The sequence below is a fragment of the Oryza glaberrima genome, chromosome 3, assembly GCF_000147395.1.
Source record: "Oryza glaberrima chromosome 3, OglaRS2, whole genome shotgun sequence".
Classification (NCBI taxonomy): Eukaryota; Viridiplantae; Streptophyta; class Magnoliopsida; order Poales; family Poaceae; genus Oryza; species Oryza glaberrima.
Window position 1 is genome coordinate 1344415 of NC_068328.1, and position 14246 is coordinate 1358660.

At 41.4% G+C, this 14246-nt stretch overlaps 1 protein-coding gene across 1 annotated transcript; it reads left to right on the forward strand.

The window, feature by feature from the left end:
* Positions 1-8445: 8445 nt before the first annotated feature.
* Positions 8446-14043, forward strand: LOC127765894 (DUF21 domain-containing protein At2g14520-like). Its single transcript, XM_052290863.1, has 13 exons — positions 8446-8791; positions 8880-8956; positions 9045-9128; positions 9219-9332; positions 10015-10101; positions 10475-10614; positions 10688-10775; positions 11595-11668; positions 12157-12350; positions 12440-12642; positions 12967-13013; positions 13096-13348; positions 13560-14043. The coding sequence occupies exons 1-13, from the start codon at positions 8614-8616 to the stop codon at positions 13575-13577; spliced, it is 1557 nt and encodes a 518-aa protein (XP_052146823.1). The 5' UTR covers positions 8446-8613; the 3' UTR covers positions 13578-14043.
* The last annotated feature ends 203 nt before the right edge of the window (positions 14044-14246 follow it).

Sequence of the window (14246 nt, forward strand, 5' to 3'; positions counted from 1 at the left end):
ATACTAAATCAAGTCAGGGCTAGCTCAGAGTCTCGATCATTAAGAAGGGACAATTGCCGCTAATCCGACAGCGATCAGTAGCCTGTCCTTTCTGTTTCCAGTCGTGGGAGAGTTCGGATTCTCCATAATTTGTCCAAATGGAGTGGTATATCAAGGTAAGCTGAAGAGAGAGGCCGGCGTTTCATCATCCATTGTTTTTTTTTCCTGCTGTATCGAATCGTACAAAGAAACAAGGAGACGGTCTCTTTCTAGTATCGATTAGGCTGTGACCTCCCATAAGTGATACAAGAACCGGCATGCTGACATTTCAAGAGGATGCAGATGCAGACTGAAAACTGAATTATTGACATATACGACGACATCTATGTACGAAAACCTTGAGCAAATTAGCTAAGTGAAACAGCGAAATCTAAGATCTTTTTCGGCGGATTGATGGCGTTTCGAGGGTGGCCAAGGGCCCGTCTTTGCTGTTGGTTACGGTCAAGGTATAACTGCTTGCGAGACGTCATGGACTATTATGTGGCCATCGATGTGGGGGTGCTTGTCTGAGTGATGTGAAGATGCTGGCGAAAGCCTTGCCGGGTCTTGGGCCGGTTCAACGACGACGGCGCCCATGGGCGCCGTTTCCCTTCTTGGAGGCGTTGTCATGGCATTCTTTCATATCCCCACAAATTTCCAGGTGAAAACCTCCTTTTGACTTTCGAACGAGCGGCGGTGGCGTTACACGTTGTGTCTTCCTTGGGGGCGTCACTTCGGAGAAGTTCCAACGCATCGACGACTGTCAATAGTCTTTTTCGGTTCAAAAGCTTTCATACCTTTTGTTCGGTGAGGCCTTCGCCTTCTTGGGTCCGCTTCTTTTTTGTGGTGGGCAACACGTTCTTCGGTTGTTTCTGCTAATGAAGTCGAAGCTGCTCGCTGATGGGGGTGCGGCGACGCTCGGCAATGATGACATGTTGTAGTCTCTTCCAAGGAGCTCTGGTGCTGGCCGTGTGAAGGAAGTTGCTCCTCGGTGGCTTGGCTGACGTCCATTGTTGGATGTCGGAGCTGCTTTTCGCTTTGGTGACTTTCGTGGCTTTAGTGTTGCTGTAGTTGTGGAGTCGGCGCTGCTAGGTCGCTTGGGCGGCTAGCTTAGCAATGGTAACACCTCTTCTGCAATGTGGGAGCTGTTGTGTCGCTTTTGTGTTTAGTTTGGCAGTGACGTCCTACGATTAGGCTCCGCCGTCGTTGTTAGTTGTGTAGAGCGGAAGGTTTTAGCTGGTTTTCCTGTAATTAACCGTGCAGCTGTATGGTTTTCGGGGCAATTTTTTTTTCTAAATATAACAGTGGAACAAAGTTCGGCATTAGGTTAAAAAAAGATCTTTTTCGGGGCTTGCGAGGTTTGGACAAATTTTAACTTATAAGAATGTATTTACATATTAATCTGTAATAATTTTCAGGAGGTTTTTCCCTCCTAATGTAGATAGAGTTACCCTCATTATTATTTTTATTTGATGGCATATACTGCACTAGTATATATGATAATAAATGCAGACATGCAAATAAACAGTTAAATGTGAAGTGTATAGCACATGTAAGTAAAGTAAAAAAAAAAAACTCAAACCTGCACTAGTAAATGTAGTAGAACAAGTATGTAGGAGCAAAGTATGAAAGTTAAAATGATATGTATACATGAGAACAGGGGGAGTAGTAGTGAATCAATAAAACCTCCATGTTTAGTCCTTAATTAGAAGCACATGTTGTTTGAGAGAGATACCAATCACAACAACTTTAATAACATTTTAATCCTGAATAACTTATACAGTTTCATGCTGTATATCTTGCACGACTGGAGCGATGAGGACTATGTGAAGATCTTGACAGTGTGCAAAAATGCTATTTGTTAAAAAAAAGCACCATGAAAAATTAATATGTATGAAGCTATGCCGAAACAATAAACCTAAATAAATGCATGCCTATCCATATAAATTTTAACCCGCTGGCGACCCGACAATGAGTTACTGCATCTATCCTAAAATATAAAAAAATTAGGATTAAATACATGTATTACGAAAGTAGGCAGAATACCAATAATAAGTTATCATCTCATCCAAAAATATAAGAACTTTAGGATTGAGCACATGTATTATGAAAGTGTGTAGAATTAAGTAAGAGAAAGTTGTGATTCATTGAGAAAACGAAGTAGGTATAGAAATTAAATTAGGAAATGTTGTTATTGGTTAAAAAGAGTAGAATTACTATTAGGAGCGTTAGAGCGTGGAATATTGTTCAGAGCGCCAAACATGCGTTAGCCCAGGCCTACCCCACCCCACGTCCCGTCATCCCACTCCTACCGATCAGAGTAAATTGTTTACTCCGATCGGGTGCCTCTACCACCCACCTTTATTTGAGTAAACAATTTACTTCGATAATAAAAACAACTTCCATGCTTTCGATCTCACCCCATGTCCCGCATCGTGCACCCACCATTATCGGAGTAAATGATTTACTACGATAAAAACAACTTCTATGCTTCCGGTATATATTCTATTTTCCCGTGCCCAACCAACCACTCTTGCCCCCACTCCGTTTTTTCCTTTTTTTTGGATCTGAATCGATCCACCATCCCAGCCCACAGATCGGCGACACACCATGAAGGACGACAATGACACCGTGGTGGTTGATGGCGGTGGCCGGCGAGCGGTGGCCGGCGGCGGTTGAGGTGAAGGCACTACTTCGGGCCTCGCTGTTGGACGCTAGACAGCACCATAACCAGCAAGGAGGTGTTCACCTGAGCCAATAGCAACAACCAGCGGCTGCTCCACGTCGGCGACATTGATAGAACAAGCAAGTAAGGAAATGACACTCTAATTTGCATCTGCATACTCTCCTTTAACTTCACGCATGAAGCCCTAATTTTTTTTGCAAATCAAATTAACATGTAATCTCCAATATTACCTGATCTCAATTGATAGGCTGCACAGGTCTTACATTTGCACATCGTGCTCCATGTAGCTGGCCGCAGAGGATAGGGTGGAGTCCACTGGTGATGGAGATTGTTTGCTATTTTTCTTTTGCTCGTCATCTGTATTGACATGAACGAGAATGTTTTTACATTTTTTTGTGCTTGTTAGATGATGGATGGCTGCTACTGTGCAACGTCAAGCTCAACTCTATACCACACCGCTACATTCTTCCATGATTCCATGATGGATTTTTGGCTGAATCATTTTTTTTCTTTTCTAGTTTGATTCACCTGTGAGTAATTTTATCGCTTGTGTGTGATTGAGCCTATAATTTTTTTCATTCATACAACTATTTTGTGATACAGATCAACAATACTCTTAGTACCAGTTTTTACTCTTATACTGTATATTGAACACATCAGTAAACATATTACTACACGGTGGCTATGAGATCATGGCTATATCGAGAGGAATGTGGTAATTGTTTTACTCGCAGACCACGAAATCTAAATAATATTGGCAAAAGAATTACTAGCGTTGTAAGCTTGTAGTAATTCTTTTACGACCATTTAGGTATGGCGTCATACGATGTGGAGACATTCATGAGAATAAATTTGTTACTTTAGAATGAGCAGATGTGGGAGGCTAGGAGTAAATGAAAAATTCCACGGAGTAAATTCGTTACTTTTCAAATGTGCGGAGATACTAGAAAAATGGAAAACTCGGAAAGAAAAACTAGACGGTAAATATTTTACTAAAACGCGAAAACAGAAAAACTATAGAGAAGGAATGAATAACAGAAAAATCTGGATGGTTAATATTTTACCCGGACCATTGATGAAGCACATATAAGATGGAAAAGAGAAAAAAGAAACACGGAAGGTGGGGTGGTAAAAAACGAAAAAAACGACCCGAGAAAAGGTGGGATGCGGAGGAAAGGTGGGGTGGTAAAAAACGAAAAAACCGGAAGTAGAAGGCGGTGTGCAGCGCTCGAATTATTATTCCGCGCTGTAGCGCGTGGAATAACGCTACCGTAAAAGAGAGTATAAGTGAAGATGTTGCAATATTTTAAGGTAAATTTTAAATGCTAGAGGTTGTTATATTTTAGATAGAGAGAGTAGCTAAAGTTATTTCCTTTATGTAACTATACATTGAGAGCGTTCATATTAGCCACAGTATATCTTTTATTAAGAGAGGTCAAAGATGATTCATCACAATCTCTTTAAAGACCTATAGATGTCAGAACAAAAATAAGAAAAAATTACCCTGTAAGATCATGGTGAGTTCATATTATAACGGTATAGATTCATCTCTATAGGTGTACAAGTATAATTGTATCTAAATAAAGACATGCTAATAGCTGCATATCAAACTTAATTCTTTTTTATATATTTTATCTATATAACATGAGTTAAGAGTTGTTTATCTCCGATTCAATTTTAAAGGTATATTCCTGTGTAAAATTGTGTGAAAAAAAGCTAGTTTGCCAAAATGGAGCACATGGGGCTAAGCTGACGAGAGAGGCCAGCATTTTCATCCTCTACTATTTTCCAGGTCTTTTGAATCGTGCGAAGAAAAAAGGGGATCGTCTTTTTCCATGGATCTGTAAGTCTTCCATATACGCACCGTCATGCTGACATTTTCAGTGATCGGATGAATGGCGGCATATATCTGGGACCAAATAAAACCTGGTGCAAATTGGCTCCACGAAAGCCAAGATCTTATTCAGAGAGTAATCGCCATGGAACATGGTGAGATTGGCATATACTATGTAAGTTGGACAGTTGGTCGATCAAGTCATCAAACAACTTACAGAGAAGATAAGGTGCGAATCGATGAAGCTGAACCATGAGTGCAAAAACGTTCGTAAAGTGTATTGACGTACATTCATTGAATTTTCAGGGGAAATTTGTCTCTAAAATTGATGAATCAAACATTTGAAAATTTCAGAGAAATTTTCCAGGGAATAATTTTCTCTAAACTTAACTGCCAACGTTTGGACAGTTGGTCGATCAAACAACTTCCAGAGAAGATAAGATGCGAATCGATTAATCTGAACCATGCGTGCTAAGGTTTGTAAAATGTATTGTCAAGGATTAATTGCTAACCTATAACGTACATTCATTGAATTTTCAGGGAATAATTTTCTCTGCTTGCAGACAGTCAGTAAACCCATTTATGAATACTTGATGTACATGTCCTGATTCGTTCTCTTCTCTGTCAATGTGGATGATGTATTGATGTATATGTAAGTATAACAGGGTCAGTCTAAAATTAAACACAAGACGACTTTCCCGACACGCTTACGCGCGTCGCGTTGAAAGGATTCACCGACTTATTGACTCATAGTGCAAATCTAAGAGGCATCTGCCTTTTATTTTCAAATTAGTTTGGCAGCTGAAGATAAAGCTTCCGGCTAACTGCTAGGTTATGGGGCTAATAACACACGAGAAGATAATATAACTGAACAGACACCACTAACTACAGAAAAGGTTGCACATATGCAAATGGAAAATGACATGCCCCATTACCAGCACTGTGCGTGATAACCTTAATATACCCACTTATCCCTCTATTTCTTTCCTGCTTCAACGTGGAATTGGGCCATGCACGTTGTTTTCATGGCCTAATATGTTTCCTGATTTGTTAATCGTGACTCAATCGCTGACCAAGCTCAACTCTGATATTGACCAAGTTAGGTAAAGTAGGTTAGTATATCTTAGATACACTCGATAATACAGTAATACACCGATAAGTGGTATGTGATTTCAACCCTAAAATTCCGTATTTAATTCTCAACAAGCTTACAATTTTTTCGTGAAACCCTTTCAAATCTCATTTTAGGTAAAGTAGTGTATCAAGTAAAAAACAAGCCAAAAGGAAAACACTTGTTTTTTTTAGTTTGTTCGTTCGATGATGAAGTACCCACGTTCCACTCCAACAGAAGAGGCCAAACTAAAGATCAGGCATGCTGTCCTAAGAGAAAATCGAAGGTCAGACTGAGTCCTACACACCAAGGGTAGCTTCTGAAACGGCTGGGATGATGAACAAAAGGGTGTCTTTTGTGCGCAGCATCTACCGGCCAATATTCCTTTGCAGGCGTGCGCCTGGTGATTCACCACCAGCAGCCACCGGATTCTCCGCCTTGCAACCCATGCAATCTCGAGAATATGCTGCATCCTGAAACTATTCTTAATGCCGAGAACAACGAGAGAATCATTCAGAGTTCAGACATTTTTTCGACAGTCATATGCTAGCTCCTGGTATTAGAGCAACTTTAATAGTATAGTCCACTGCAAGCTCAAAATCATCTATAGTAAATCTAATAGTCAATTCATACAATAGTTATCTAGAAATGTATACTACACTATTAATATTTGGTCCTATCCGTCATACACACATTGCGTATTGGAGTCCGTGCTGCAGCTGGCTACAAATCTGTAAGAGCAAGTTTAATAGTATAGCCCAATACAAGCTCAAAATCATCTATAGCCAATGTAATAGCCAATTCATACAATAGTTGCTTACTATACTATTAATACTTGATTCCACCTGTCATACACACATTACGTCTTGGAGTCCGTGCTGCAGCTGGCTACAAATCTGTAGCCAGCTGTTCTTCTCTCTTCCTTTATCTCTTTAAAATATATTTATAGCTGGCTTATAGCCTGCTATTGTACCTGCTCTAAGAGTAAGTATAATAGTAGGCTATAAGGTGGCTAAATGCTGAGGTGGAGGAGAGAGGAGAGAGAGGAGAAGCGAGCTGTAAACTTACAGCCGGCTTGGACACAAGAACCAAAAAACTCTGTGAGAGAGACAAGCGGGCCCTGTATTAATTGTAAAGAGCTAACTATTATATAGGCAGGCTGAGAGAAGGCTACAAATAACCTTATAGCCAACATGTCGACTGTATTATTAGAGCAAGTATAATAGCAGGCTATAAGCAATCTATAACCACATATCGAGAAGAAAAGAGAAGAGAGAGAAGAAAGTGGACTACAGATTTATAGCCAGTTGCAACACGGACTCAAAGACATTACGTGTGTATGAGATATGGGACCGGGTATTAATGGTATGATATATTTTTATAGTTAACTATTGTATGAATGAGCTATTAGATTAGTAATAGATGATTTGGAGTCAGTAGTTAGCTACACTATTGAAGTTGCTCTTAGCCTTGCTCTAACCCGCTTTTTTTTCTCTCTTATCTTTTCTTCTCGATACGTGGTTATAGCTGGTTTATAGTCTGCTATTGTACCTGCTGTTAGAAGTATTCTATCCATGTTCACGTGTGCTGGTGGTGATCATGTCCGATCCCAGCTCAGATGGGCCTAAATGAGCGTGCAATTCTTGGTCCTCGGAATAGGAGCTGTGCATTGTCCATAGGAGTACTTCATGATTAGAGAGTATTGGGCGTGATCGACCAAAAAACTACACAATCTGGGGCATCCTTTTCTTTTATTAGACCGATATAATTAACCATGCATCATGCAATGCCAAGTGCCCAAGTATATTGCTTTCACCACAACGAGGGTTCACGCTTTAGCTTTTGTCGCGCTCATTCAAGTAGCACCATCCACAATAATCAAAGTAACTTTCCTTTTGATTGAACCTGTCGAGAGTAGTAAAAAACAGAGACCGTCACGCTGACGACCAGCGGGACAGCAACCGCCACGTGGGCCCCCACGATGCCGGTCGGTCAGCAGATCGGGCAGGCGAGATTTGCCCGCATGTTTTGCCCTCAAACCCCTGATAATACGTGCCTTTGACAGCAAAAGCAGCCGTGGCAGATCGACCCAACAATGTGTCATCCTCCTGCCCCCATCGCACACGGAACCCCCTTGCGTGAATTGCATCGCGAGAACCCGAAACGCCTCGTCGGTTTAGCTGCAACGTAGATTCACCGATCAATCGATCCCTTCCACCACGCTCCACTCCACCGGGGGAGGTAAATCCACGGGAAAACGGGTGTAGTGAAGCGAGCGAGGCGCGCACCAACCGCAGTCACCACCACCGGCACCCAACACCCAGACGCGCGGCTCCCCGGTTGCACCGCACTCGGGCTGTTTGGATGGTATACAAAGTTTATCATCATTCACCATACTTTTTACGTCACATTTGTCTAAGTTGTGACTTAAAAAAGTGAGCTACACTTTAACTAATAAAATAGTATTGTGTCACACTTTGGTGAGTTAATGACATGTGAGGTCATAATAGATGAGAAGAAATCTTGTCATAAGTGTGACTATGAATCAAACAATAGGCTAACTTAATCAACCTTGTCTACTGGTGTGGTATCTTTAGCAACCTTTAGGAATTAGTATCAAACCAAACAGCCCCTCTGGGGAGAGGCCGTTACGTTATCCCACGGGGGAAAAATACGAGAAACCGCCACGAAAAGAGAGGAGGAAAAGGGAGCCGCGCGCCGTCGACGCCGTGCCACTTAACCAACCAGCCAACTCAAGCCCCGCCCGTAATAAAGCGAGCCCCCCGCCGCACGCACGCACGCAGCCGAGACCACCCTGCGGCAGCTGCTGTGCTGCGCGGGTTAAAAAGAGAGAAATCTATTAACTGGCCCTCCTCTCCCACAGCGAACACACTCGTGTCGTACTGAGCATCTGAGCTCGGTGGTTGCCGAGGAGGATTCGCCGGCGGCGGCGGCGGGGGGGAGATGTCGCAGCATGCGGTGTGCTGCGGGGCGATGTTCTGGGTGTACCTGATGTCGTGCGTGGGGCTGGTGATGTTCGCCGGGCTCATGTCGGGGCTCACCCTCGGCCTCATGTCGCTCAGCCTCGTCGACCTCGAGGTCCTCGCCAAGGCCGGCACCCCGACGGACAAGGACAACGCCGGTACGTCCTCCTCTCTCTCTCTCTCTCTCTCTGCCCCCCCTAGCTCTACTTCTGCTGCTGATCGCTGCGTGTGCGCGCGCGCGCGCAGCCAGGATCCTGCCGGTCGTCAAGAACCAGCACTTGCTCCTCTGCACCCTCCTCATCGGCAACTCCCTCGCCATGGAGGTACAAATCTCTCCTGCTGTTTTTCGATCCCCTGTATGCACGTATCCAGATTGGAGCTGATGGCTTTGTGGCGGCGGCGTGTGCGCAGGCGCTGCCGATATTTCTGGACTCGCTCGTCCCGTCCTTCGGCGCCATCCTCATCTCCGTCACGCTCATCCTCGCCTTCGGTGAGGTGAGGCATTGATCCATCTCGCGTGTCCATGGACTATGGGTTGCCCACTTGGGGTTTGGCTGGCTGATTCGGTTTCTCCTGTGGTCGCAGATCATGCCGCAGGCCATCTGCACGCGCTACGGGCTCAGCGTCGGGGCCAAGGCGGCGCCCGTTGTCCGGGTACTCCTCATCGTCTTCTTCCCAGTCGCCTACCCAATCAGCAAGGTGCGCCTGCTGGCTTAGCCTGTTTCGTTGCTCTTGTTTGCTTGCAAAGAATTTGGGGGAGGAATTGGAACCTTGTAGTTGGTCACTTGGCCGGGGTGTGCTCACAATTTGGATTTGGATGGGACACTACAAGTGGCCGACCGCGACTAGGACGCAGATCGGTTACTTACTGATTCATTAATTAATTTTCCAATCAAGGGACTTGTCCCATTCTCATTTAGTCATCTGTCTACAAAATTCTTTGTAGCCGGTGACTAATTAATTAGTAAATGTAATCTGTCCCATTCCCCATTGAACCAGAATAAGCAATCATAGCCGTGAAGCAAGAACCCTGTTTTAGTGTTCTTTTTTCCTTTGCCAGACTAGGAAAATGCCTTCATAAGTGTGTTTGATTGCTCCTGAATAATTTTAGATGAAGCAATTCAATTTGCTTCTTAGTTTAATTATTTCCTGCTAAACTAATTGTTTTCTGAATCATATTTTACAAAGAAAAAAGAACAGAATTTAATTGGGGCTGAAACACAGCGAACTACTTATTGTCGCAGATGAATGTTTTGAGTTGCATTCAACTAACCATTTCCTTGTTTCTAATGCAAAATTAGCTATAATTAGAGGATGCATAGATATGCCTGTGTTTTCCACTAATGCCATGTCTTAATTTGATTCATGTCCATCTTTCCAGTTGTTGGATTGGGTACTCGGAAAGGGCCATGTTGCACTTATGAGGAGAGCTGAGCTAAAGACTTTAGTCGATATGCATGGTAATGAGGTAGGTTTTATTCTTATTCTCTTATGCATTTCTGGTAAGTTGTAGCTCTTTACACTATGTAGTTTGCATCAATAGTGGTTTTTTTTGGTTGCAACAGCTGTGTGCGGCGTCCAAGAGTTGATCTCAAGAGGCCATGTTCTATATAGATTCTAGACAACTTTTTATGACATGTTATAGCACCTTAAATGAGTCCGGTTATAATATTTGCTGCTATATGGACAATATGATTGGGCATTTCTACATGCCTTGAATATTTTCTTCTGGCTCTAATATACATATATTCTCTGGGCTACTTGTGTTTGCAATAGCTATTGGTGCTTTCCTCAGACAAATATGAATACCATTAAACTTCTGTTGGTTCACTTGTTCTTAGGCTGGCAAAGGTGGAGAGCTGACTCATGATGAAACCACTATCATTACAGGAGCTTTGGAGATGACTCAAAAGACTGCAAAAGATGCCATGACTCCCATATCTGAAACCTTCTCACTTGATATAAACGCTAAGCTGGACCTGTAAGAATATTCCAACTATTGTACGTGTTTTGAATGACATATTCTATTGATGCTACTGTTCTCTTCTTGATAGGCACACAATGGGTATGATAATGACCAAAGGGCATAGTCGTGTTCCAATATACTCTGGGACTCCAAACAATATTATTGGCCTTATATTGGTAGGCTAAACTTTATGTATTATTAACTTTTTTGGTGCCAAAAATCCTGTTCCCTAGAAACTTATGACTTTCATGTTATTTACTCTTGGATGCATGTTGTCAATGATCAATCTTTGTGGCTTGAGTTGCCGGTTCTAACTGCTGTGTCAGTCACACTTTTTATTGTGAATAAGATAGCACATTACAGATATTCGATACTGAATCTGCTAGCCCGTTTCAGTTTTAATAGATAAATACTTGAATTAGAGAAGAATGTTTTTGTTGTGATGAAATATATTTTATAAATTCATTAATGATATTCTAGTTCTCTGGTTAAAGGAAGCCTTTGCAGCAGTCATTCAACCATGACACGTCAGTAATAAAATTGTCATAAAATAATTGTTTTCAGTTGATTGCGGGATCACATACTCTAACGAAATACAGATATGAGTGACTAATTTGGCAGAGTCTTGTGTACTTCCACTCAAGCTGCCCTTAGTTATTCAAAACCTGAGGCAACATTCACAAATTTAAGCCTTTCTAAACATGCCCTTATGTAAAGAGACAATGTAAATTGGAATCAGAAGATTTGATTGCTTATATTTTTGCCGGGTCGGCCGAAAGATTTGGTCGACCAATTTCATTAAGTGGGGGAAAAGATTTAATTGCTTATAAGTAATTCACTTTTGGAAAAATAACAACAATAACTTTCCCGATCCTTCCATTACTGTCACTTCCTGGACATCCTATATCCCAATGAAATAGCCAATCTTGCCACTTTACTTTCATGTGTTTGTTATTTACTATTTGACCAATAAGCAAAGACCATCTCATTTTCAGGTTAAAAACTTAATTACTTGCCAACCTGAGGATGAAGTGCCCATTCGAAATGTTACTATCAGAAAAATCCCAAGGTATGATCTTTTATTGCTTTATCAAATTGGCTGTTTGCCCCCTAGGCCCATACTGTTCCTCCCTAAAAAGCTACTACTATGTTTCATTGGCTTGATTAAAAAATGTACCCACTATTAACTTTCTCTGAGTCTGAGTTGGAAGTCAAAATCACGTGCAGATACATTAGGCATGCTTCAAGAAAGCTCAAGGCTACGCATATATAACTAAAGTTGACAAGTTAAGATTATTTCCATGGCTTAAACTGAGGGCACCCAAGGTTGCCACATACTGTGATATGCTTTGGAATTGATTCAAATATGCACTTCTGAATACTTAATGCTTCTATGCTCTTCATAACAAGAGAACTATTCTCAGATATTTGGAATCTCTTATTTAAGGAAGCTATACTCCATGTTGCCTTGTAATTTGCGTGTATCTATCTCCCTACAAAATGTTCGTTTGTCATCTTCTAATTTTCCTTTGGTGTTGCTGCTTTTTGGTATATCAGGGTGTCTGATGATCTTCCTCTCTACGACATTCTAAACGAGTTTCAGAAAGGTCACAGTCACATGGCTGTGGTGGTCAGACGCATAAAAGAACCAGGAGCATCCATTGAAAAGACTTATAGTGACAGATCAGATTACAAAACTAACAGCGACAGATCAGATTACAAAATTAACCACAGAGATGCCCATGCTGATGGTACATACTTTCCATTAGCCATGATGATCACTTGTTTTTCCAGGAATAAATATTTGTTTGGCTGTCTGATCATTTGAAAATACCCTCAGGTTTGTCACCCTCTCGTGTCAGCATTGCTGGAAGTCGTCGAAGTAACATTGAAAAGAATGGAGAGGTGCGCTTATATAAGAAATCAGAAAAAAAGCGGGACAATATTCTTGATTTTAATAGCGGTCCACTTCCAAGCTATTCATTGGATCAAGAAGCAGTGGGGATAATCACAATGGAAGATGTTATGGAACAATTGCTACAGGTTGGAGATATTCTTAAATACAGCTTGTTCTTAATTTATATTTTTATTTGAAAACAAAGTCTTGCATTTTTCACATCCTGATGCTTTTTTGAGGACACCATTATTTTTTCTCCATTTATACTCTTGTTTGTTGTATAAAGATTTTAGTGTTCTCCAACCTATGGGAGCAACAGTCGTTTAATTCAGCATGATGTTGCATTTTTTTAGAGTCATCTAGTGTTTTCCAATAGTTAGAAAAGAAACTAGAAATTTTTCATAGATGTATCGTTCTTTGTAAAATATTTTCGCTTATACATGCAAACTGGCATAAACTTCTCTTGGCAGGAAGATATCTTGGATGAAACAGATGAATATGTTGATGTACATAACAAGTAAGTGGCTTGAACCCTGTTACTTTTTACTCTTAACAGAACCTCCAAATGATGAGAGAACTAACATTTCTTTGTTTTGCAGGATTAAAATAAACATGCTACCTCTGGGCAAATCATTATCACCAACTATATCTCCAAGTACTGGGCCCCATTCCCAAGGACTCAGGAGGACCCCTATGACTTCTCCATTGTCATCATACCATCATGGTGGCTCCATCTTACGTTCCCCTGCTTCAAACAATCCTCAGTCTCCTGGGACTTTGCCGACAATAATTTCTCCTGAAAGATCGCCTGCTTCTCAAGCACCTTCGCGTAGTTCACCTAATTCAACTCAGGTGAGTAGTCACTTTGTGTCTATGCGGGTTATATAGGCTATTTGTGACACATCACATCACATATTATTTTATTTTCTTTTTATTTCGCCTAAATTGCAAGGAACTTATTTTCATCTACCTGTAAAGATTTAGGTTGTATTTTCCCCTTGAATGTGAAACAGTTGTTGGTGGCCTACATCATACCATGCTCATTGTTCTGTTTCCTTCATAGGTCTCAAGGAATTCGTAAAACGGCGTTGAGAGCTAAAGAGCTCTAAGGACAACGTTTCCTGAGAAATGGTAAAATGTCAACATAAACAGATTAAGACATTTTGAGCTTAGGACTGAATTATACAGATCAGCATATCTCTTGTACTGTTGATGCTTATTTGTTGATTACATGCTTGTATATACGTATGGCTTAGCATCTGGACATCGCTATAGATGGAAGTCTCACTACCTACTGTAGATGTATTTTTGTCAGCTTGCAATTACCATTGCAGAGGAAAGCTTGAAGATAAAAATGTAAAAGGAATGCACTAGTATGCATTTGTGCTGTTCTTGTATGCATGCCCCCATCATTTTAATGATCAGCAAGCAGATGTTGGTGCATTCACTGATGGCTATCCACACCATTTAAGCACTGTACAAGTCCTCTCATATTGTATCAGAAATTCAGATTAGTGATAAGGCGCAAGCTTATGTTTGTGATGCTAGTTTGGTGATATTGAGCACAGTGTTGTGACTAAAGTCAAAGTTACATAATGAGATCAGATCATAAGATTGCAAAGGGCAAACCTCATAATTATCGAGTGGGCCATCAAGAGAAAAGCTAGTGGATCAGCCGGACCATCAAGGACAGTTTTACCTGAAAAGATAAAGGGAAATGTAGGGCAGAGAAATCCACTTCAACCTTTAA